The sequence below is a fragment of the Carettochelys insculpta genome, chromosome 21 (assembly GCF_033958435.1).
Source record: "Carettochelys insculpta isolate YL-2023 chromosome 21, ASM3395843v1, whole genome shotgun sequence".
NCBI lineage: Eukaryota > Metazoa > Chordata > Testudines > Carettochelyidae > Carettochelys > Carettochelys insculpta.
Genome location: NC_134157.1, coordinates 12218332 through 12239674, shown reverse-complemented (window position 1 = coordinate 12239674; position 21343 = coordinate 12218332). Strand labels below are relative to the sequence as shown.

The window sequence follows — 21343 nt, the reverse complement described above, 5'->3', positions numbered from 1 at the left end:
TTTATCATTGTGAATCCTTATGGGAACTGGGAGTTACTGCACAGAAGAAAAAAAAGAAAGATGCAGGAGCGGAGGAGGAGAGAGAGAGATACAACACACATAGGAGAAAAAAAAAATAAAGGGCAAAAACTGTAGCTGTCTTAAAATGACCCCTGAGCAGTACTAAATGTGGGAGAGTACTGAACTAATTCATAACCATCACAAATAAAAGTTTAGTTACTTCACAAATTTAGATTCAACCTTTGATCTCTATGCAAACTTCCCTTTGACATCCATGGGAACTGAACTTTACCCGTACCCATGAATTAGATTTAAAAATGCACTTCAGGCCTCCCTGTTATCCCCAGATTAGAAGCAAATGAATACCACTTAGAAACCCCCATTCATGTATCTCACAAACATCAAAAGTGGCTCTTGAACTGGTTCTGTACTCACCCATTACAGAAGTGTTTAACACTAAGTTTCTCCAATAAAAGAAGTTAAGGACAAGGTTCCAAAACTAGCTTTCAGCAAAGGACCATTTTTCTGAAGTTCTCCCCAACCACACAATCAAATTAACTAGCCCAATTCTTTGGAAACAGTACTATCTGGCAACATGCCTTGGTTTGTTCCCACCCACCTTTTCTCTCAAACTAATATCAGGGAATGAGAGAAGAAACATGCATGGGAAAGAGGCAGACCTGCCTCCAACCCTATCTCCTTTAGTTTGCTGATTAGCCACTACATGGATAAAGGAGGATGGGGTTGGCTAACTGATTAATGTGTGACCTGTCTTCCCAATCCCTTGCCTATTTGATACTTATGTGGCCCCAACGCCCTCACTTTGCAAAAGCCTTTTACTTGCTCTGCAGTTAGCTGTGGTCTGTGCAATATAACAATAAAATCTGGCAGAAGTTTATCCCACCCTTTCTCTGAGATAAAGAATGAACTGGACTTTTATTTGGAATCTTCTGCTGTTGTCTGGACATGGGTGAAACAAGGAAGAGCTTGGAACTATATAGCCAGACTTCATCCTGATTCCCTGATATTGGTTTGAGAGAAAAGGTGGGTGGGAACAAACCAAGGCATGTTGCCAGATAGTACTGTTTCCAAAGAATTGGGCTAGTTAATTTGATTGTGTGGTTGGGGAGAACTTCAGAAAAATGGTCCTTTGCTGAAAGCTAGTTTTGGAACCTTGTCCTTAACTTCTTTTATTGGAGAAACTTAGTGTTAAACACTTCTGTAATGGGTGAGTACAGAACCAGTTCAAGAGCCACTTTTGATGTTTGTGAGAGACATGAATGGGGGTTTCTAAGTGGTATTCATTTGCTTCTAACCTGGGGATAACAGGGAGGCCTGAAGTGCATTTTTAAATCTAATTCATGGGTACGGGTAAAGTTCAGTTCCTATGGATGTCAAAGGGATGTTTGCATAGAGATCAAAGGTTGAATCTAAATTTGTGAAGTAACTAAACTTTTATTTGTGATGGTTATGAATTAGTTCAGTACTCTCTCACATTTAGTACTGCTCAGGGGTCATTTTAAGACAGCTACAGTTTTTGCCCTTTATTTTTTTTTTCTCCTATGTGTGTTGTATCTCTCTCTCTCCTTCCCCGCTCCTGCATCTTTCTTTTTTTTCTTCTGTGCAGTAACTCCCAGTTCCCATAAGGATTCACAATGATAAAGGGAACTCTGGCAATGGCATTTAAAGTGCTGTCCTTAGTTTAAAACAAGATTAATGGGTGGTGTGGAGAGAGTTCCTACCTCCTAGTGCCATTTGTTTAATGATTTCTGTGTAGTCAGGCTTGAACTTAAATACTAGACACACATTTGGAAGGGTTGTTTTTTTTTTTAAACAGTCCTCAGGGCTAGAAACCATTTTTAAAAGGCAAATGGAGATTCATCAAAAGTTGCATAGGCCAGATCAAGACTGTGGATCAAAGATTTGATAGGACTGCTTGAACCAAAGGTCCTGAAGCTGGGGAGGGAGTGGTGGGTGAAAGCAATTCTATGCTTACTATCAGAAGTTCCCACCTTGTTGAGGTGAATAGGGTAGGAAAACTAATCTTTGGTGCTATTGTTTAGTGGTTGATTCCTGCTAATTTGCAAAGGCAGGTTCTCTCTGCCCTCTCTCATTCACCAGCAGTTGTTTCATAGTAGGAAGATTGGAAGAAACCAGAGACATCAGAATCACTCCATTCAAGCTTCTGAGAACATGGTGAGAGCAGGACCTATTTGGAGACAGCCTGTAAAGCACATATATTCTCTAGCGTACTTTGACTCAAAAACTTGGGCCTCAGTTTTGTGCAAATCAGGGTAAGTGGACTCCCTCTAAGGTAGAAAAACAATTTAAACGTGGCTTGACTTCTTTCAAACTTGTGATTTATAGTTATAGCTACTTTTGAATATGTACTTTTTCATGTAATATCAAATATGGATGAAGTTAGAGGCTTACAGGAGAACTGAAAGAATTAGTGTGGAGTGTAAGAATCAGGTTTTACAAACCCGCCACTAAAAGCTTTCTGTGCTTTAGCTGGATAGGTAACAGGTCTAAAAGTAACTTCCACTCAAATGCCATGTATTCCATGACCGTGTTCAGGAAGTCTCCCACTGTTTCGCGGCCCCCTCATGGGGCAACTAGCATAGATAGGGCACATCATTTAGACCAGTTCCAAGTAGCATTAGATAACACAGTGATGGAGATGCTGGCAACCAGCTGGTACTAGCAATGGAGCAACAGAGGTGGGAGATTGCACGGTAGCTGCCAGTGTAGACCTAGTCGCTAGCATAACCCATGTCTACATTATTAGCTGTCTGCACTGGGTGGAGGTGCTTTGACTAGTTTTAAAAAACATACTTGATGAAATAGTATCGACCCAGTTTTATGAGGCTTAAAACCACTTTTTTCTAAGCCAGATTCAAACACCACTACTGGCTCAGTGAAATTGGACCAGGCAACTTTAAAGGGCCTAAAGCAGGTTCTGTGCTACAGCACTAAGCAGCTCTAATAGTGGTTAGAAAGCTTTTCTGGCAGAGAATGGCCCTAAACATCTACATTTTGCACACAAGTTGCAGTGGTGAAGGCTGCAGTGCTTATGGTTTGAACTAAAATCTATTCTGCTATATTTTTCTCCCTTCTTACCTCAGTAACTGGGGACATTCCAAAATGGCTGGGTGCAGCTTCACAATTGGTTTCTAGCTCTGGCTGATCTCCAATCAGTAGCTACTAAAATCATATTGAAATTTGGAGAGGTGGGGAATAAAGCACAGTGGTTCAGAATGATGGAATTTTAAGGTCCAATACCTCAAGCTACAGGGCTGTAAAAGCTCTAACACAAAACAGACTGTTTTCAGAACAAGTAAATTCCACCCACTATCCTAGTTCTGGATGACTAATAATAATCTTGTTAAAGTGTAGGCAGGTAGGTGTGAGACTCCTTCCTCTGCAGGTAGTGCGGATAGCAAAGGTTTTCTTACCGAGGCTAGGCTGTGGGAGGAGCTGGAATGTTTACTGGGCTCAATGGAGGAAATCCCGCTGAGTGTGTCATTGCTCTTGCTGCTAGGACTTTGTACCCTTCTGCTGGAGCATCCTGTAATTGTGAGGGTTTTAAAAAACAAGCCTTTAGGTCTTCCCACTTTGTCAACAACGATCAGGAAAAAGAACCTATGCAACTAGATGTGGTGTCGCTCACTCCAGCTTGTCCTGCGCTGCCTCAGGGTAGCATCACTAGAAGCAGAGTTTCCGGAAGGCTGCTGAGAGGGCAGGGCCATCTCCAGAAGAATCAGTTTTCAGTGGAGTGAGAAAGGCAGCAGCCAAAGAAAAATCTGGTTCAAAGTAAAAGGGCTTCATTATAGTCCTGGACAATGAGGGGAATGGTTATTAGTAAGTGACAGAGCATAAATCTGCTGGGGTAAAGGATGTGCGGAAGGAGGAGGAAACATATTTCTAATAGCTGCAACTGGAGGTCAGGGTTCTAATTCCTCCTAACTGATGTTGTGACCTTGAGCAAGTCATTTAAGTGCCATGCCTCAGTTTCCCCATCTAATATGAAACTACAAATTACTTATTCACTCCTTTGGATGAAAGGAGGTATGCAAACGGAAAGTTTATTGGAGAAATATTACGCATCAATGCCTCGGATTTCTCTTCTACCATGTATAGTACTAAAGTAAGTGTCATCTGTACTAACACAGAAGCAAACTTGCCAGTATAGAGCCAGCAAGCTTAGTTGACTTAATAGTGTTTTTATACAGCTTCATAATTTCATAGTGCTGTAAAGACAATCCTTACAACACTCCCTGAGGCAGTGGGGGGTAATTATTAATCCCATTTTACAGATGGGGAACCAGAACAGCAGAGAAGTGACTTGCCAAAGTCAGAGAGTGATTCAGTGGCAAAGCGAGGTTTAAAACACAACCTCTTGACTCCCAGCCCCGCCCCCATTCCACCTATGTTACTGCTTCCAAGGACTTCTGTGATTTTATGGCAGGTCTGCCAGTGCTCATACTTTACCCAAAGGAAGATCACATTAGCAGTTTGTCAGAAATCCCCTGCCACACCAATACCAGGCATCAAATGGAGTCAGTCATGGTCACCAAGATCAATACATAGATGTGGGCTGCAGAACAGAGGTCACTGAATGCACATAACCAAGTGAAATATCACACAGTGGGGTCTATAGTTTCATTTTACATTAAAGCTGACGATAACAACAAACCTCACTGAAAAGCCTTGCAGCCAGTTTTGATCACTTGTGCTCTAGGACAATGGTTTTACCCAGTCTGCTGTCTATTCTATATTGTAGCTCATGTTGAGCTACTGACTGACTAGTTTCGCCTCCCGCTTTCATTCTGCCTCTGTATATTTCAAACTGCTTTTGTGACTTGATCTACACATCCGTTGGGAACTACCTGGGCTTCTGTCTCACATATGCATATGCAAAGGTCCCTTTAACCTTACATTGCTGTCCCTGCAGCATCTGCTTTTGCACTACCAACCTTTTTTCACAGAAGGGACCTTCTTAGCTGGTAAAGCGGGGGCAGGGACTCCTCCAGGCTTAATGCCACACTTTTCTGGGGTGATCTGTCTCTTTCGACGTCGACGCCGCTTCAGCTGGTGTGCGGCAAGAGCTAAGGCAACTGAACCAAGAGCCGTAGCAAACAGCACCTTCCTCAGGCCTGGGGAGAGCCGCAGCTGAGAGAAGACAGACTTTAAACACAAGAGATACAAGAAAGTAACAATTAACACCACCTGTACGACCCATTTGTATAGCAGTTTTAACCCAGGATAGCTAGGTCCAAAAGGTGCTTTTTACATATACTGATTTACCCACCCCTCAAGTGGGTTTTACCCACCAAAGCTCATGACCTAATAAATGTGTTAGTCTTTAAGGTGCTACAGGAGTGCTTCTTATTTTTATAGCACAGCACAGCAGTTGTTCAATAGTGCCCTGCCCTGCTGAACTTTTCAGGACAAAACATGAAGCACAGACTATTGTATCTGACACACTGCCGACAGAATAATAGTCCTCCATGGTTTACACACAGTTCTCTCTGTATAATCATTTCAGATGAGATCTTGAAAACTCAGGGGCTGCCTTCTGTATGTGAAGATTAAAAATCCCATGGCACTTTTCACTAAACAAGGGGTTTGCCTCAGTGATGGAGCTCAAAAAATTCCAGAAATAAAATGCTGGCCCCGCTAATGTCTATAGCAAAACTGCCACTGACTCCACTAAGGACTGGATTTGACCACATGCACATACCAGTTACATGACAAGACCTAAAAATTATTTTACGTAGAGCTACAGCTAAACAGGGGCGTGAAGTGGAGGGGACAATATACATGTCCCACTACAGCATTCCGAATCAGTGACATCATTTTACAGGCATAGGTACCCGCCGTACTGTTCTGAGGGCTGAGAGGTGGTAGGCTGACATGTCCAAGAGGGCCTAGACCTCTAGGAGGTAAGTTAGGTCTGGGTCATTTACCACCTGATCTAAAGCCCCATGCAATCAGTGGAAGTCTCAAGATAATCCTAAATAAATATAAAACAGCAATACATTTATCATTAGGAAAGCTCTTACTGTAACATTTATACGTGAGACAGTTACTGTTATTAACCTCAACTCTGAATTTCCTGATTTTTGGGGCAGTTAGTCTTATCCCTACTATTGCATTAATATATCTATCCATTTATTATAATCAGGTGTATCCAAAAAAACCTACAAACTCTATTTTAATGTCTCTAAAGATGACCCAAAGATTCTGCTCAGTACATAGAAAAGTGGATTGAATAGCAGGTGGCTTTAGCAATTCTGGAGTTAGGAAAATGTCACCTCCATAATTATACCTTCCATTTTTTCAGAGGTTTATAAAACTGGCGGTTACACTTGGGACTAAAATTTAAATTTCTATCTGTCACAAAAGTGACCTTTTTGGAATTTCAGTACACTTATGGATCAGCCCAGTAAGTTATCAAAATGTGGTGTTTTCATCAGAGCTCTTGGAGCACAGAAGAATATACATCAAATGTGTTCTCTACAGAGCAGGTTCTATACAGTGCCAATTCCTTTTCCAGTATCTGGTCCTACTTTCTTCCAAACACTCAACTTCGTGCACCCCTTTCCCACTTCACAGCTAAATTACCCTATCTGTTTGATACTTATGTGGCACCCAATTGGTGTTCCCTGTAAGGGGAGCACTTGGCTAGCCGCCCAGGATTCAGGTGCTGGCCAGCTGATTAGCAGACTACCCACAGCCACAAGCAGTTGTTTCTATTGGTAGTATGTACCCATACATGCCCTGAGTGCACATAATAAAATTTACTCTACCTGTGCATGGAAATAATTAGAGGGATCACTGCCCCTAAACTACAGTAGCTGAGCACCTCACAATCAATAATGTATTTATCCTCACATCCCCATGATATTGGGAAGCAGTATTATCCCCATTTTACAGATGAGGAATTGAGACACAGAGAAGCTAAATGATTTGTCCAAAGTTAACAGGAAGATAGACCCGGGTATTGAACCCAGATTTGCCAAGTCCTAGAATACAGCCTTAGCCATTGGACCAGGCTTTCTTGCACCAAAAAGTTCAAATCCACCTTCAAAGCTTCCCCAACAACTTAGCATCCCTCCCATCTGCAGGATGCTCCTCAACCCTCCCCAGATGACACCTGGCCTCTTGTAAAAAGCCTCTATTCCCAATTCCTTCCAGAGTCCCTTAAATAAGTGCTATCAACTTTTAGCAACAGTTAAACTCTCCTTTCTCTTTTGTTCCAGAACTACCCAATCATTTCTCTTCATTGTCCTCCAGAACAACTGCAAGAGACAGCTCAGTAAAACAAAACAACAAATAACTCTGAAGAAAATCCAGCTGTGTTTATTTTCTTTTTACCTGCCCAAATGTTGTGTAAAGGAACACCGGGATCTCTGCCACTGTCATTGCCAATGCTTGGATGATGGACATTCCCTCTGTTCTCTGAAAGGCCATGTCTGGATGAGGGTGGGAGTACCCACAGGAGTCAGCGTGTCGGAAAGACACTTACTGGAACTGCTCAGAGATTTCACAAAGAAATCCAACTTTGTTTCAAAATGTACATCACAATTCTAGACTCCGTCTCCAGCTGGGAATTTTCTCTCTGTCAGGAGGAGGAAAAAATATGGTAATTAGTAACAAGAACAATACAATTGTCCTGATAAAGAAATTTTTGTGCAATTCATCTGAAGGCACATTACAATCCATTTAAAGTAGCAGGCCAACTACAATGGGATAAACCACAGAAAATAGGTATTAAGCTTATTCTTACAAACTGTGATGCCTGCCTCTCAAACTAAACAAAAATGAGAACTCCCAGTCCAGGTAGCCTGAAGCTTGACATCTCAAAGACTTTTAGACTAGATAAATCATCCAGTCTAGGAGGGATGAGGAAATAAGTTAGATGAATGGCACTTACAGTGGCTCAGGGTCAACTGATGTTATGTGGACAGCAGCCAAGAGACATTACAACCAGATTGAAACAAAACTGCTTTAGCTCAGGCTCAGAACTAAGCTACAACATGCTTGTTTATTTTTAACAGAACAAAATTCTAACACTTTATGGCCATATGCATGATATTCAGCCACCCATCAGTTCAACTCCAGCCCAAGTTAAGCTATTCTTAAGTAGTTGTGGACAAAATAACTTTACATAAGCATTGTTTGGCCAGCATGTATAACCAAACCATGTCCCTTAAAGCTGGTTATTCCTTGCTTGGCCCTTGCCATACCGACAAACCACCACATTTGTCATGTTTTATTCCAGCTCAGTAAAAAAATTCCTAGCCCAGAGTAACCCAATCCAGTGACCTAGACATAACATCTTGCAGCCTCCAAGATGCAGCGAATCAGATTTGGAAGCTGAGATATGCTAAAGCATAGCTTTGAAATGCAGGTGAAAGTGAGAAGCTGGAAGGGTCTAGAATACACAGGTCCCAGAAGACAGAATTTTTTGCCTGTCAACAGAACAATTTTGTATTAGATACAAAATTCAGTCAATATATACACTGAGAAAACATCCTGAGAATTTGAATACATGTAGGACTTGAGTACATGCATCTGCGAGTTCAGAGTGACGGATTACTAAAGCAATCCGGCCTGTAAGTTATCAAATCGAGGATTGTCTTAGCATAGTCACAGAAAGTACAAGCTGAAGCACAGTGGTGTTACTTGGACTGTAAAATAAGATTTGTTTGGAAAAGCACAGCATGACCTTCAAATGGCAGAACTGGATAGAAAAAAAACGCCAAAAATACTGATAACAATGAAAAACAATAACTAGATCACAACTGCAACAATGGTCTAAAAGGCAACAGCATGTAATGAGACCAACAGTCAAAAAATTCTTACTATTTTCAATCTTAAAAAAATTATCTTATACCCAACTCTGGAATCTGGTAACACAAAATGATAGCAACACATTGTTTCAATAGTATCAACAGGGAAACCATAAGCCAAAAAGTACAGGCCAGCTATTTTCTTTTGCCTAAACTCTACTGAAATACATTATGTTAGCAGAGAACACAGTATACCTTTACCAGTCCTCCTGGGCTATTAGTTTAAGGGAACTAATTTTTGAGAAAATTAAGGATTTTAAAGGACCATGGCATTTGGAATTATTTTGGTTCATAGTTTGATTTACTATTAATACCTTAAGGTGATTTAATTTTTTGTTTCCATCAGTGCAAAAAGCTGAGTTCAATTATTATAAAGCACAAATTAAGCTGATACAAAGTAAACAATTTTCAGTGATACCATAAATCAGGTACTGTACTCCAAAAACCATTTCTAATGATGCCTGAGGAGCTTGAATACAAACCTGAGTACAGGTAGGTATTTTTTTCCCTGCAAAACCTCCACAAAACTGTGGATGAAGGAGGGGAGCATCTTCCTCGGTGAATTGTTATAACCCCACTGGGGGACCCTAACCCTGCTTCTGCCCCTTCCCAACCTTCGACGCTGCACAGATGCTGCTCCATAGTACGGCCTCAGAATCAATTCAATTATGTCTATCCACCTCCGTAGCTTATTAAGACACCCCCTCCCACAAAGTAGCTGCGCGAGACCTTGTCTCCCTACCACGTCTTGCAGCGGCATAAACCCCAGCGAGGCCAGCACAAATGCCGGTGCAAGCCCTCTCGGTGGCTGCTCCATGATACACCCCAGCACTGCATAGCCCCCGCACCCAGCACACCGGCTGCATACAGCCCCCAGCACTACCAGCCCCACGCGAAGCATAAAGGCAGGTCGAGGCAGCTGTCCTGGGGCGGCAGAGCGGTGCACAGGTGGGGGGCTGCTCATCCAGCCCACCCATATTGTTCACCCCCGGGGCTCCAGGTGCAGCGACCCTGGCACCATCTCGTCCCCTCTCCAGCAAAGACACAATCTCCCCCCTGCCCCGCCAATGGAAGAGTCCACATTCCCCAGCACGCTGGCCGCTACCACCCCCCCGCCCCCCAACAGGTGGAGCCCACAGACACTCTCACCCAGCCGCGTCCCATGGCTTCGGAAGGGCAGCGTCTCCTTCCCCTACACGCCGCAGCCTAGCCTGACTACCACCAAGGGGAAGGAACGCATGGGAGACCGCCCTTTGCCAGCCAATCAGAAGAGCAAGCTGCCCCTGGGAGGACCAATCAACTGGCTCTCCAGACCAGCCGGCAATGACAGCCCGGAGTACGGTTGAGCAGCAAAGAGCACTAGCGAGGAGGAGGGAGTACCTGTCAGAGTCGATTGGTTGTGATTGGCAGGCTGAGGTAAAAGGGGAGGAACTTCTCTTAAAGGAGCAGTGTCAGCTAGCGGCATTGTCGGGGACCGGAGATTCCCCATTTGCCCCACAACTGGGGCCCACGCAGCCGTCCCATAGAAGTCCAGCCCTAAGTTCATGGTCTAGCGGGGACCTGGAGCGAAGCTGCCATGGCATGCGGACAACAGCTGGGGCTCCTCCAAGGGGCAGCGTGCCGTGTGCTTTCCCCTTTAAGAGGCAGCCTCGAGGATGCCTGAGGGCACCGATGGGCCCTATAAAGGGGCGGGTGCGGCGAGGCGGCTTCGGTTTGATACTGGTCTGCTTTGGCCGGCTGGTTGCTGTGGCTGGCCGAAGGCGGAGCGGCGGCGAGATGGACTTCAACATGAAGAAGCTGGCGTCGGACGCGGGGGTGTTCTTCAGCCGGGCCGTGCAGGTGCGGGAGGCTGCGGGCGGGGGAGGTCCGCTCAGCTGCGCATCCCCGCGGCGGGTGGGGGGGTCCATGCAGAGCCTCTGCAACCCGCCCGGGCAGGGCTCCGTCCGCGCACTGCCAGCGCTGCGGACAGCCGGGCTTCGCAGCGGATCCCTTCGGCCTCCCGGGAAAGCGGTGTCTCTCTCCGCTCCGGCCGCCCCTTGAGGGGCTGAAGGCGGAGAACACCCCCGGGCTGTGACTCTCCCTGGCGCTTCTCTGCCGCCCTGGGGTGGTGCGAGGGGCCCGCCCCCGCTCGGCAGCCTGCTGGCGCGCTGAGTCCTCGCCTGACGAAGTAGCCGCCTGGCATCAGGTTGCCGCAGCCGTCTCTCCGCCTGGCGCCTCTGTCGTGCGTGGGGAGAAGCAGGCTGCTCCCGGGCGCCGGTGGGCAGAGATGGCGAGGGCGAGACTGAACCTCTATGGGGCGTCACCCAGCCTGAGCGCCGAGAGCCGCGGCTGCCCGGCTCCGTGCCGTGCGTCTGGGTTATGGCTGCAGGGTGGCCTGGAGCCAAGGAGCTCTCGTGTGTCTCTGGAGACGCTCTCGCTGCCCTTAGGCTCCAGGGGATTCACCTGAGCCCATTACGCTGGTCGGAGCATAAAGCCGCGTGTGGCGATATGGCAGTGGGTTTCTCACGCCCCATGCCTGGCGTGGAGCCAGACCCTGTGCTTAACAAAACGTGGAACTAGAAAGGCTGAGGAACAGGGGGCACAAAAACCTCAGCCCCTAAGCACTTGTGTAGGAACACTGCCCTCTTTTCCTATGGCTCTGGGGGAAGGTTGTGCCTCAGTTGTCTTAGTAAGGCCCCTGACTATGGAGCGGGCTTTTGTAGGGGAGCCTCTTCCTGTTGGCATTTTCCATTCACTGGCATTTATAACTTTGACACAAGACATCTGAAGGCACATGAAGGGGAAGTGCCATCGCTCTGGTGTCCATGAGAACACTGGAATGACTGAACACCTGTGGGGAGAACACAAGTGGCAGTAGGCATTTATCTGCTTCTGCTCCTGAAGAAGGTGCCTTTTTTTTGCTTCCCCTAAATGCCAGCAAAATAGGGCAGGGATGTCATAAGAAATAGCGAGGGTAACCTAGTAACTGTTCTGTATGAAGTCTGAGGGATGGTGGTGGTAGTCAGTAACTTCATTAATAAGCTGTCCTGTAGCATGTTAATGGCTTAAATTTGTTAGCCTTAATGTGCTACAGGACCGCCTGTTCTGTATAATGCTGCTTTGACTCACTGCATGTGGGTGGTGGTTGGACTGTCATGTCTGCTTCAAGTGGGCAAGAAGAATGACCCCTGCTACAGGGTAAAAGCTGCTTGAACAAAACTCCTGAAGGATGGCACTTCCTTTTTTTGAGGGTGGTGGGTCTCCAGTCTGTGGGTAAGAAACTAGTTACTCCTGGAGCATATGGGTGAAATTTGAGTTCTTGTTCTGTTCTTACTATAGAACTGCTTGCTTGGTACTTCATGCTAATCAGTTTGCTGCTGTTTTTTCAAATGTATCCTACCTCTGGTGTTTGTGCCCCATTCTAGAAATGGGGTATTCAGAACTCCACATCATTGCAGGTGCAGTTGCCACAAAGCCCTATAATGCTTGCAAAGCATTTGGAAATTTTTTTGCATGGAAGGCGTTGCAGAAAGGCAAAATAAGAGCTGTACAGTGTGAGGAAGAGATTTTTAGGTAGTGATTCAGAACAGTGAGGAAGTGTGATAAGTTTCTCTGTGACTTGCTTTTGCTCTGTATCTGTTTGTCAAATCTACACCTTATTCATAGTTACAATGTATTGAATGGTGGTGAACAAACCGGGAGAGTTGAGAGGGAAGGGCCTAGATATATTTTGTTTTGGTGGCAGAAGTCAACAAGCCACTGCCTTGTTTGACAGGAGTAAACCAAAGTCCTGTTGTCTATGCAGTACCTGGAAATGTGCGAGGCACTTGAGAGCTCACATTTTTAAGTAGATAGCTTGAAAAAGGGTGGTGAGCAAGAAGGAAGAGGACTAGCAGTACCTCCAAAGCAACTCAGGTACTACAGTGCAGTGTTTGTTAGATCATGGCTCTTAAGATGCTCTCCAATGGCTGTTTTAACTGTGCCCAGGTACAAGTAAAAATGGCTGGGTTTTGCTCCAGGGCCTTGGAGAGCAGCTCTAAAGCAAAGCAAGGTTGTATGAAGTAGAGAGATGATCCTTACTCTTGGTGTAACATCCTGACAGATCTAGTTTGACTCAGTCTCCTGTAAGAGGTCAGATATCTGCAAGTACCCTTCTGGGAACTCAGAACTGCAGCTGACTTCCCCTTCTAGGAGATCCTGGGTGACTGAAGCTCAGTTTCTTGAAACTTCTATCTTTCCTTCTTGAGGTCTGTAGCTAACACAAAGTCTGTGGAACTTTTGGTTTTTGGAGTCTGAGCTGGTTTAATAGGAACTGAAACTTAGAGCAAGCCTGGGTCCTACTTCAAAATTGTCTTAATGATCTCATAACTTGAATGGCTTGAGAAGGTATGTAGTATAGATTGCTACCTGGCTGTCTCAACAAGAAAATGCATGCAGTGGTGTAACTGTGATCCCCGGATATAGAACAAGGTGGGTGAGGTAATATATTTTATTGGACTGAATTTTGTTGGGGAGGGAGGCAAGATTTCAACCTTGCAGAGTTCATCAGGTCAACAGAAGAATGCAGCCTTCTCAAGAAGCTAGTTTGTTGTGAACAGGTCTCTATTATGGTAATGAGTCAGATGCCATGAGAAGAGAGTTATTTCAGGTGCAAAATCAGGAGCAAATGAAAAGCTTAATGATCCAGTTCTTACGCAAATGACCTTAGTAACAAAAGGAAAGGAGTATCAGAGAGTATCAGAGAGGTAGCTGTGTTAGTCTGTAGCTTCGAGAATAAAAATCTTGTGGCACCTTATAGACTAATAGATATTTTGGAGCATTGGCTTTTGTGGGCAAAGGCCCACATCATCAGAGTGGACTCATGCATCTGATGAAGTGGGTCTTTGCCCATGAAAACATATGTTCCAAAATGTGTTTCTGTAAGGTGCCCCAAGACTTCTTGTTCTAAAAGGAAAGGAGAAGTGCTGCACAGATATGGCATGTTTAGATATGGAAGGCTGTCTAAAGGCTCTTGTGAGGTGTAGGAAGGAGTCAACCTAGAGATCAGCAGCTCTTCACATCAGTGATATTTTACTGCGGGGAAAGGAGTTTATAGTTTGTTGGCTACTACAGCCCCTTAATATTATCTGTGTATGAATGTTCACATAATTAATTACAAGCATAATTAAAAGTAACAAAGCAACAAAAGGCAATTGGTGCCATAGGAGACTGGGTTTTTGGTAGATAGGAGAGGATAAGGTGGACTGAATGGTACTGATTGAAAACCCTTCCGTATGTGCAAGTAAGATTAGTCCCATCTGGGTTGACTCCTGGTAGAGCACTGATATTTGGACTAAAAAGCTAGTCACAGCATTGGCACTATGATCCAAGAATTTGACAGGCACCCACAAAAGGGTAAATGGCTGGTGGAGATAGCATGTGATTTTTCTTGCTGTCTTTTCATAGAATCATAAAATGCTAAGATTGGAAGGGACCTTGAGAGGTCATCGTGTCGGCCCCCTGCCCTCATGGCAGGACCAAGTACTGTCTAGACCATCCCTGTTAGACGCTTATCTAACCTGTTCTTAAATATCTCCAGAGATGGAGATTCCACAACCTCCCTTGGCAATTTCTTTCAGTGTTTGACCACCCTGACAGTTAGGAACTTTTCCTAATGTCCAACCCAAATCTCCCTTTCTGCAGTTTATGCCCATTGCTGCTTGTTCTATCCTCAGACCAAGAACAAGTTTTCTCCCTCCTCCTCATGACACCCTTTTAGATACCTGAAAACTGCTATGATGTCCCCACTTAATTTCTTTTTCCAAACTAAACAAGCCCAATTCTTTCAGCCTTTCTTCATAAGTCATGTTCTCTAGACCTTTGATCATTCTTGTTGCACTTTTCTGGACCCTTTCCAATTTCTCCATCTTTCTTGAAATGCAGCACCCAGAACTGGACACAATGCTCCAACTGGGGCCTAACCAGCACAGACTAGAGCAGAAGAATGACTTATTGTGTCTTGTTCACAACACACCTGTTAATGCATCCCAGAATAATGTTTACTTTTTTGCAACAGCATCACACTGACTCATATTTAACTTGTGGTCCACTATAACCCCTAGATCCCTTTCTGCCATACTCCTTCCTAGACAGTTGCTTCCCATTCTGTATGTGTGAAATTGATTGTTCCTTCCTAAGTGGAGCACTTTGCATTTGTCTTTATTAAACTTCAGCCTGTTTACTTGAGACCATTCCTCCAATTTGTCCTGACCATATTGAATTTTGACCCTCTCCACCTAAGCAGTTGCAACCCCTCCTATCTTAGTATTATCTGCAAACTTAAGTGTACTGTCTATGCCAATATATAAATCGTTGATGAAGATATTGAAAAGAACTGGTCCCAACACAGACCCCTGCGGAACCCTGCTTGTTATAGCTTTCCATTTTACTGTGGTGTTGGGGTCTGGGGAGTAGAGGGGAGTGCAGGTCAGTAGCTGCCTTTCTTCAGCACTGCAAACTTCCCAGAGAAGGGACTGTGAGCTGTCTAAACTTTTTTAATAACTCCCTCCAAACACCTGGGCTGCTTCCTGCTGCTCAAGGCATTTAGCACAGTAATGTTCCTGGAAGTGCAGTGGCTGAGAGGTAAATGAACAAGCCATTGTGCACTCAGCTGTCACTCATCCTGTATGTTACAGGCTGTCTGGCTGAAAGTGTCTCAGTGTATGTCTGTCCAGACACAGTGGCACTTTAGCTCTTTTCCCGTAGGGTCTCTCCCCTACTAGAAGGTGGGAAAGGAACTTAATCTGTCTTGAGGGTGGCCATCCTTTGATTGTGCCCATAATGTGAAAACAATTCCTATCTGAACGTGCATCAGCTACAGCCCCCTTTGTCACTTTAATTTATGGAACAGGTAAGGTAGTGCCACAGTGTGACTGGCTAAGATGTCAGATTGAAAAATAAACCAACTAACACTGCAGCATAATCAAGTGTCACTCTGCTCCATAAAAAGGATTTGTTGCGTAATGCCCCCAGTGCGTCATGTTTTGCCAATAACACCACCAGTCTTCCTACCCCCTGCCCTTAAAATAGTTCCAAGCATGCCAGTCCATAGTCTTGCTAGCAGTACCTGTGGTGGAACTTCATTGGTCCCATTTTGGAGTTGTACCACAGTCTGTGCTGTGCCCTAGTACCACAACTGCCACCCGATAAGCTGTATGGATTAGTCTGAGCTTTCCTGGTCCAGAGACTGGATGAAGTTAGTTGGGATTCTGCAGGCTACTTTGGACTTACAGCAGTCATGCTCTCTGGCACATCTTGCTGGTAAATCTTAAAACAACTCATTTTGTTAATTTTTTCTTTGATCAGAATAGACATGCTGGTTCTTGGGAATGGTGAGGCTCTGGACTGATCTCTAAGTGGACTCCGTTGCCATAGAAATGAGAATATAAAATATTAGTAAAAAGAGACTGCTCTGAACATTAAAGCAGGCAAGTGGCTGGTCTTTGCTTTTCTGGTAGGATAGCAAATGTGGATGTTCTTGTGCTTTGTAGTCTAGAAATAAGTGCAGATGTACCTGGTTTTACTTTCCATACTTATGGAGAGTGGCTATCTGCTAAATTGTTCAAATAATTCATAATGTGTATCACTAATCTGTAAAATGAGATCCTGTCACCCTCAGTAACACAACCAACTAGCCCCACGTGTGAGGCTCAATTCTTTTTTCCCTTTGAAAAAGGAAATCTGTTTCTAACATCAATGACATGGAGAGAGCAAACAAGCAGTCCTGTAGCACTTTGAAAACTAACAATTTTATTTATTAGGTAATGAGCTTTTGTGGGTAAGTCCCATGACATCAGATTTGGAGCAGAGAAATGAGTCCATGGTTTATGTGGGGGTGGTGGGGAGGAGGAGATGACAAGGGTGTATGTGTGGGGGGTGGGGGGAAGTCTCCTGTCATTAATAGGACCTGTGGAAAAAATAAGTAGGGTGGGTGTCAGATATCTGTTAAACGCCAGATTAAATTAATCAAACTTGCAAATGAATTCCAGTCCAGATGTCTCCCTCTAATCTTGTGGTAAAACCTTTTTGTAGGATAAAGGCCACTTTCAGATCCTTTGTGTGTCCAGGGAAGTTAAAATGTTCCTATGTGTATTCCAATTCCTGATGTTTGCCATGTCCATTCATCCTTTGCTGCAGAGACTGTCTAGTTTGTCCAATGTATATGGCAGAGGGGCATTGCTGGCATATAACATTAGTGGATGTGCAGGTGTATGAGCACCTGGTGGTGCAGCTGACCCTTCACCTTACTCCTGAGCACCAGAAGGGACTCTCCCATGCTGCAAGCCCAGCATCTCTTTCCCACAAGGCCTTCTGGGGATTCTAGCAAGCTGCATTTCCTGTTCCCAAGGTTTTGATTGCTGTTATAGCTGCTGTGCAGTGTCTGCTAGCCCCTCTTCCTAACCATGTTAGTCATTGTGTTAGGGATGTTTAAGTGGTTATTCAGTGAAACAATAGTGGTTAACTGTTTTAACCTTGCTGCTACAGCTGGAGTCTTTGCTGTCCATCCTGCCATGGGCAAGGATGCTACAGCCTGGTGTGGCTGGCCACCAACGAAGTTAACTGGCGAAGGATGGTTAACCAGTAAGCATACTGGCAAGTCTCATGCTTACTGGTTAACATCCCCAGTCATTTCCCAAATGGGGGGTGTGTGTCCACATTTTCTATTCTGATAGGACTTCTCATTGTTTCTATGGGCAAAGAACTGCTTTGTCAGATGTGATGACGAAGTGAGTCTTTGCCCATGAAAACTTGTGCTCAAAAAAAAAAAAAATCCCTAAGTCTATAAGGTGCCCCAGGACTTCTCATTGTTTTTGCAGATATGGACTAACACAGCTATCCCTCTGATACTTATTCTGATAGAGGAGGACAGGCCCTAACAATTCAGACTATTCCTGCAGATGTCCAGGCTTCCAAGAGGAAACCCAACCTCTCAATGAATTATTGAAGTCCTGGAGTGCAGAATACCTCTTCTCTTCCCTGGTAGAGTGAGACTAGCATTCAGTGAAAGAGTACACTTCATTATTCATTATGTTGGCTGCCTTGAACAAAAACAAGGCCAGATCTTTAATTGGGCCAGAGGTGCATCAGCCTGAAGACCAGTAAAAGGAAGAATCTGGAATCAGTGGATGCTTAAGCACCAGTTGACAGTGGTGCACCCTGAATCCCAGAAAGCAGAGTTGAATTACTTCAGGGCTGGGACCTTAACATCCAATTACCTGGTTGTAGAGGGACCTGGCACCTGGGCTTGAGTAGTGAATTATCCCTAGATCTCACATCTTTGGGGAGCAGTGCCAGGGTGGGGGCCCTTCTACTTCATTGTGATATATGTGCACCCCTCCCCCGTTTTCATACATCTGCTGAGGGGGGAGGGAGGAAATGAAACAAACAGTAAAACCAAGAGTAGGAAAATTAAAGTAGCTTCTTCTGCTATATGTGACCTACATCCTCTTGGGGCACTATAGGGGAAGGATGAACTAGTACACAATTTCAGCCACATTAATTACATAGCTGAAGTCTGCATACCTTAATTCGAGCTTCTGGCTGTCTCCACTAAAGGTGGGTCAGCATGAGCCTGTGCTTCTGTTAACTTCCCTTACTCCTAAAGGGGGTCAGGAATACCCTGTTGACAGGGTGCCCTGTAAATGCAATATAGCGCATCGCACTAAATTTGCCAAATTGAACTTCAGATGATCAACCATGGCAGGGTGGACTTTCCCTGTAGTGTAACTGTACCTTTAGATCTCTTCCTTCACTTAGTGATGAATCATGAGTTGCCTCTGAACTGGCTAAATACAAAAGCAGCTTCCCCTCCCTTGGTGTTCACACCTCCACATCAACTGCTGGTAGTAAGCCTCACCCTTGCAGACTGAGCTAACCTTGTTATCCCCAGCCTTGCTCTGGCTTATTTATACCTGGCCCTCCAGATTTCCATGACCAGCATCTGATGAAGTGAGTCTTTGCTCATGAAAACTCATGCTCAAAACTTTTCTGTTAGTCTATAAGGTGCCACAGGACCCTTTGTTGCTGAACTTGCTACTGTGCATTGCACTGCTGAGAAGTCAAAGTTCATAGATGCTTTTTATATAGCCTGGGTCATGGGCTCTGTCAGTTCCCTGGCTGCCCCTCTTCCTCCTTCTGTAGCTAGGGTTGGCAACACCCTCTAGCACATGTGACAAGGATGACTGCAAGACAAAGGATTAGGTTGTTCAAGTTTCTCTGAATGCATGAATTGAAGGACTTAGCATGTTGAGACCCCTTGGCTATTGTATGGTATGGGGCTGTGAGCTGTCAATCTACCCACGCTGTCAAAAGGAGTGGCTTGTGGGGCAGAGATGTTTAGATAGGGAAGCAGCACCAGAACTGTAAATATGCAATAGCCTTTAGAGAGGATGGAAGTAATGGGTGAAGTCCCAATGTCATGGAAAGGCTAGACAAGGGTCAGCAGCAGCAGCCTTTCACGCACAGGCTCTCTGAAGAGTTCTGACTTTCCAGCAGCGGTGTAGTCCACCTAAAAAGAAGTCATCTCTTGGCACCGTATAGACTAACAGATATTTTGGAGCATAAGCTTTTGTGGGCAAAGACCCGCTTTGTGACACATCTGACAAAGCAGGTCTTTGCCCACAAAAGCTTATGCTCCAAAATATCTGTTAGTCTATAAGGTGCTGCAGGACGACTTGTTGTTTTTGAAGATATAGACTAACTGGGCTCCCCTGCCCCCCGATACTAGTGAATCTAAAAAAACTGTAAATAGTTTGAGACCTCTGTCAACTCCAAACAGCCCTCTTGGTGCAGGTGCTTGGCAGAGCATCTAAACTGCATGGGAAGAAAGTAGAGCCTGTTGTGGAAGTAGAAGCAGGGCCCTCTCCACACAGCTATTGCACAGGTATCTAGAGCCTGGCTGGGGTGGGGGGAAATACTGAAAGGGATTTATACTCTTCAGATTTAGGCTCTTAAATTTAAGAAATTCTTCTGTGGGAATGGAGGTGAGCAGTGGCAGAAGGGAATGCCAAAGATTTCCCAGTGTGTGCCTCTCTACATGTTTTGATAAACAAGTATGGCACTTGGATATTCGAGAGCCAAATAACTGGGGAGCCCCAGGTTGCTGTGTTACTGTGAGTCTGGCTAAGATAATTTCGCTAAGATTATATGGATGCTAAGTGCATTGTCAGGAAAACTAGCACAGTCCATTTTGGAAGAGTAAACTCTTGTGTTTGAGGCTGGGCAAAGTTTACCAGCTGTCATGACTTACATCTCCTGTGGGCAGTGGTTCTGGCCCTATGGCAGTGTGCCTTGTGTTACTACTACTTGGCCCTCCTGCCAGTCATGGTTTTTTCTATCCCTTCCAGGCTACTCCGGTTTCAAGTCCATAGCAATACCTAAAGTTCTGGTCTCTTCAGCCAGAAGTTAACCAAGATTTTGAAGCCTTCACTTAGGATTGTGGCTTTAGACAAGTCAACTGACCTTTGTCTAGTTCTCCTCCTTGGTTATAGTGATTGCACATTCATGAAGTGCTTCAACTGGTGGATGAAAAAAAACTGTGGAAATGCTAGGAACTTCATTCTGAAAATCAGGTTATACAAACCCCCTGAGAAAATAAAACAGCTGTTGTGGGTGCTTAAGGCCAGGCACCTTGAATCATAATTGTCTTAAAACCTTGTAACTGATTGCTACAAATAACTTCAGATTTCTAGAGCTGAAGACCTAAACCTAGTCTAAACAGTACTAGCTTGCCTTGACAGGAGGCAATGCCAAGTGATGGAGATGTGCTGAAACTGTCCCCAACCCTCACTCTTTCCAAGCTCTATTCCTTTTGCTTATCAGCCCATGCTGATTTGGTGGGGGTGGCTTCGTTTTTCCAGTGATTCAGCAGAACTTGCAACACATGACAACTTCAGCAAATAGTTCTCCACATCTATCATGATCCAGACATAACAAGTCATTGTGTTAAGAGCCCTGCTGTAGGTTTTGCATATCTCTGACATCTAACATTTACACATGGTTGGTAAGAGGATGCCAAAAGGCTGTTTTGGCAGCATTCCCATGTCATGTGCCAGTTCTGCTTTGTTACTGAGATCACTTCTTTCCAGGCATTTTACTCAAATGTCTATGTCCACATTCAGCACTTCTTGCAGCTGTAAAGTGAGGCTAGCTCCAAAGACTTTCAGAAGTAACCCTTGCATCCTCCGTATATACCTGCTCTCCCTCTAGAGAGGCTGCACAGCCCCACTTAAGGGTGGTAGAACTGGGAGGATCAGGCAGATCTGTTAAGAACAAGGAGCCTTTGAAGTACAAACTCCTGTCATGTGATTGTAGCAGGTATTTCCAATAGTCCAATAACACTCATGGGTTCTGATAGCTTAGGAAGTGAATTAAAAGTCCAGGGGTGGGTGGGTGTGTGTGTGAGATATGCATCTACTTTAGAATCATGAACTATAAATCACTGGAAGCTTTATAAAAGGATTAAAGAT

General features: G+C 44.7%; 2 protein-coding genes across 14 annotated transcripts in view; one reads left to right on the top strand and one right to left on the bottom strand.

Moving 5' to 3' along the window:
- The window catches only part of MIGA2 (mitoguardin 2), a 37410-nt gene extending 27349 nt beyond the window's left edge, over positions 1 to 10061 (bottom strand). For all 8 annotated transcript variants that reach the window (XR_012648330.1, XR_012648329.1, XR_012648331.1 and 5 more), the window contains exons 1-4: positions 10008 to 10061; positions 7381 to 7624; positions 4977 to 5187; positions 3456 to 3568 (exon numbers count right to left, since the gene is read on the bottom strand). Coding sequence is in view for 4 of the 8 variants with exons in the window: in XM_075015273.1 (XP_074871374.1) it covers positions 3456 to 3568; positions 4977 to 5187; positions 7381 to 7476 (420 nt within the window). In the remaining 4 variants the exon portion in view is untranslated. The remainder of the gene's footprint in view (positions 1 to 3455; positions 3569 to 4976; positions 5188 to 7380; positions 7625 to 10007) is intronic.
- Positions 10062 to 10421: 360 nt separating this feature from the next.
- SH3GLB2 (SH3 domain containing GRB2 like, endophilin B2) overlaps positions 10422 to 21343 on the top strand; it is a 40495-nt gene continuing 29573 nt past the window's right edge. The window contains exon 1 of one of the 6 annotated variants that reach the window (XR_012648309.1): positions 10422 to 10697. Coding sequence is in view for 5 of the 6 variants with exons in the window: in XM_075015062.1 (XP_074871163.1) it covers positions 10530 to 10697 (168 nt within the window). In the remaining variant the exon portion in view is untranslated. The remainder of the gene's footprint in view (positions 10698 to 21343) is intronic. The other 5 variants (XM_075015062.1, XM_075015058.1, XM_075015060.1 and 2 more) reach the window with 5 other exon arrangements.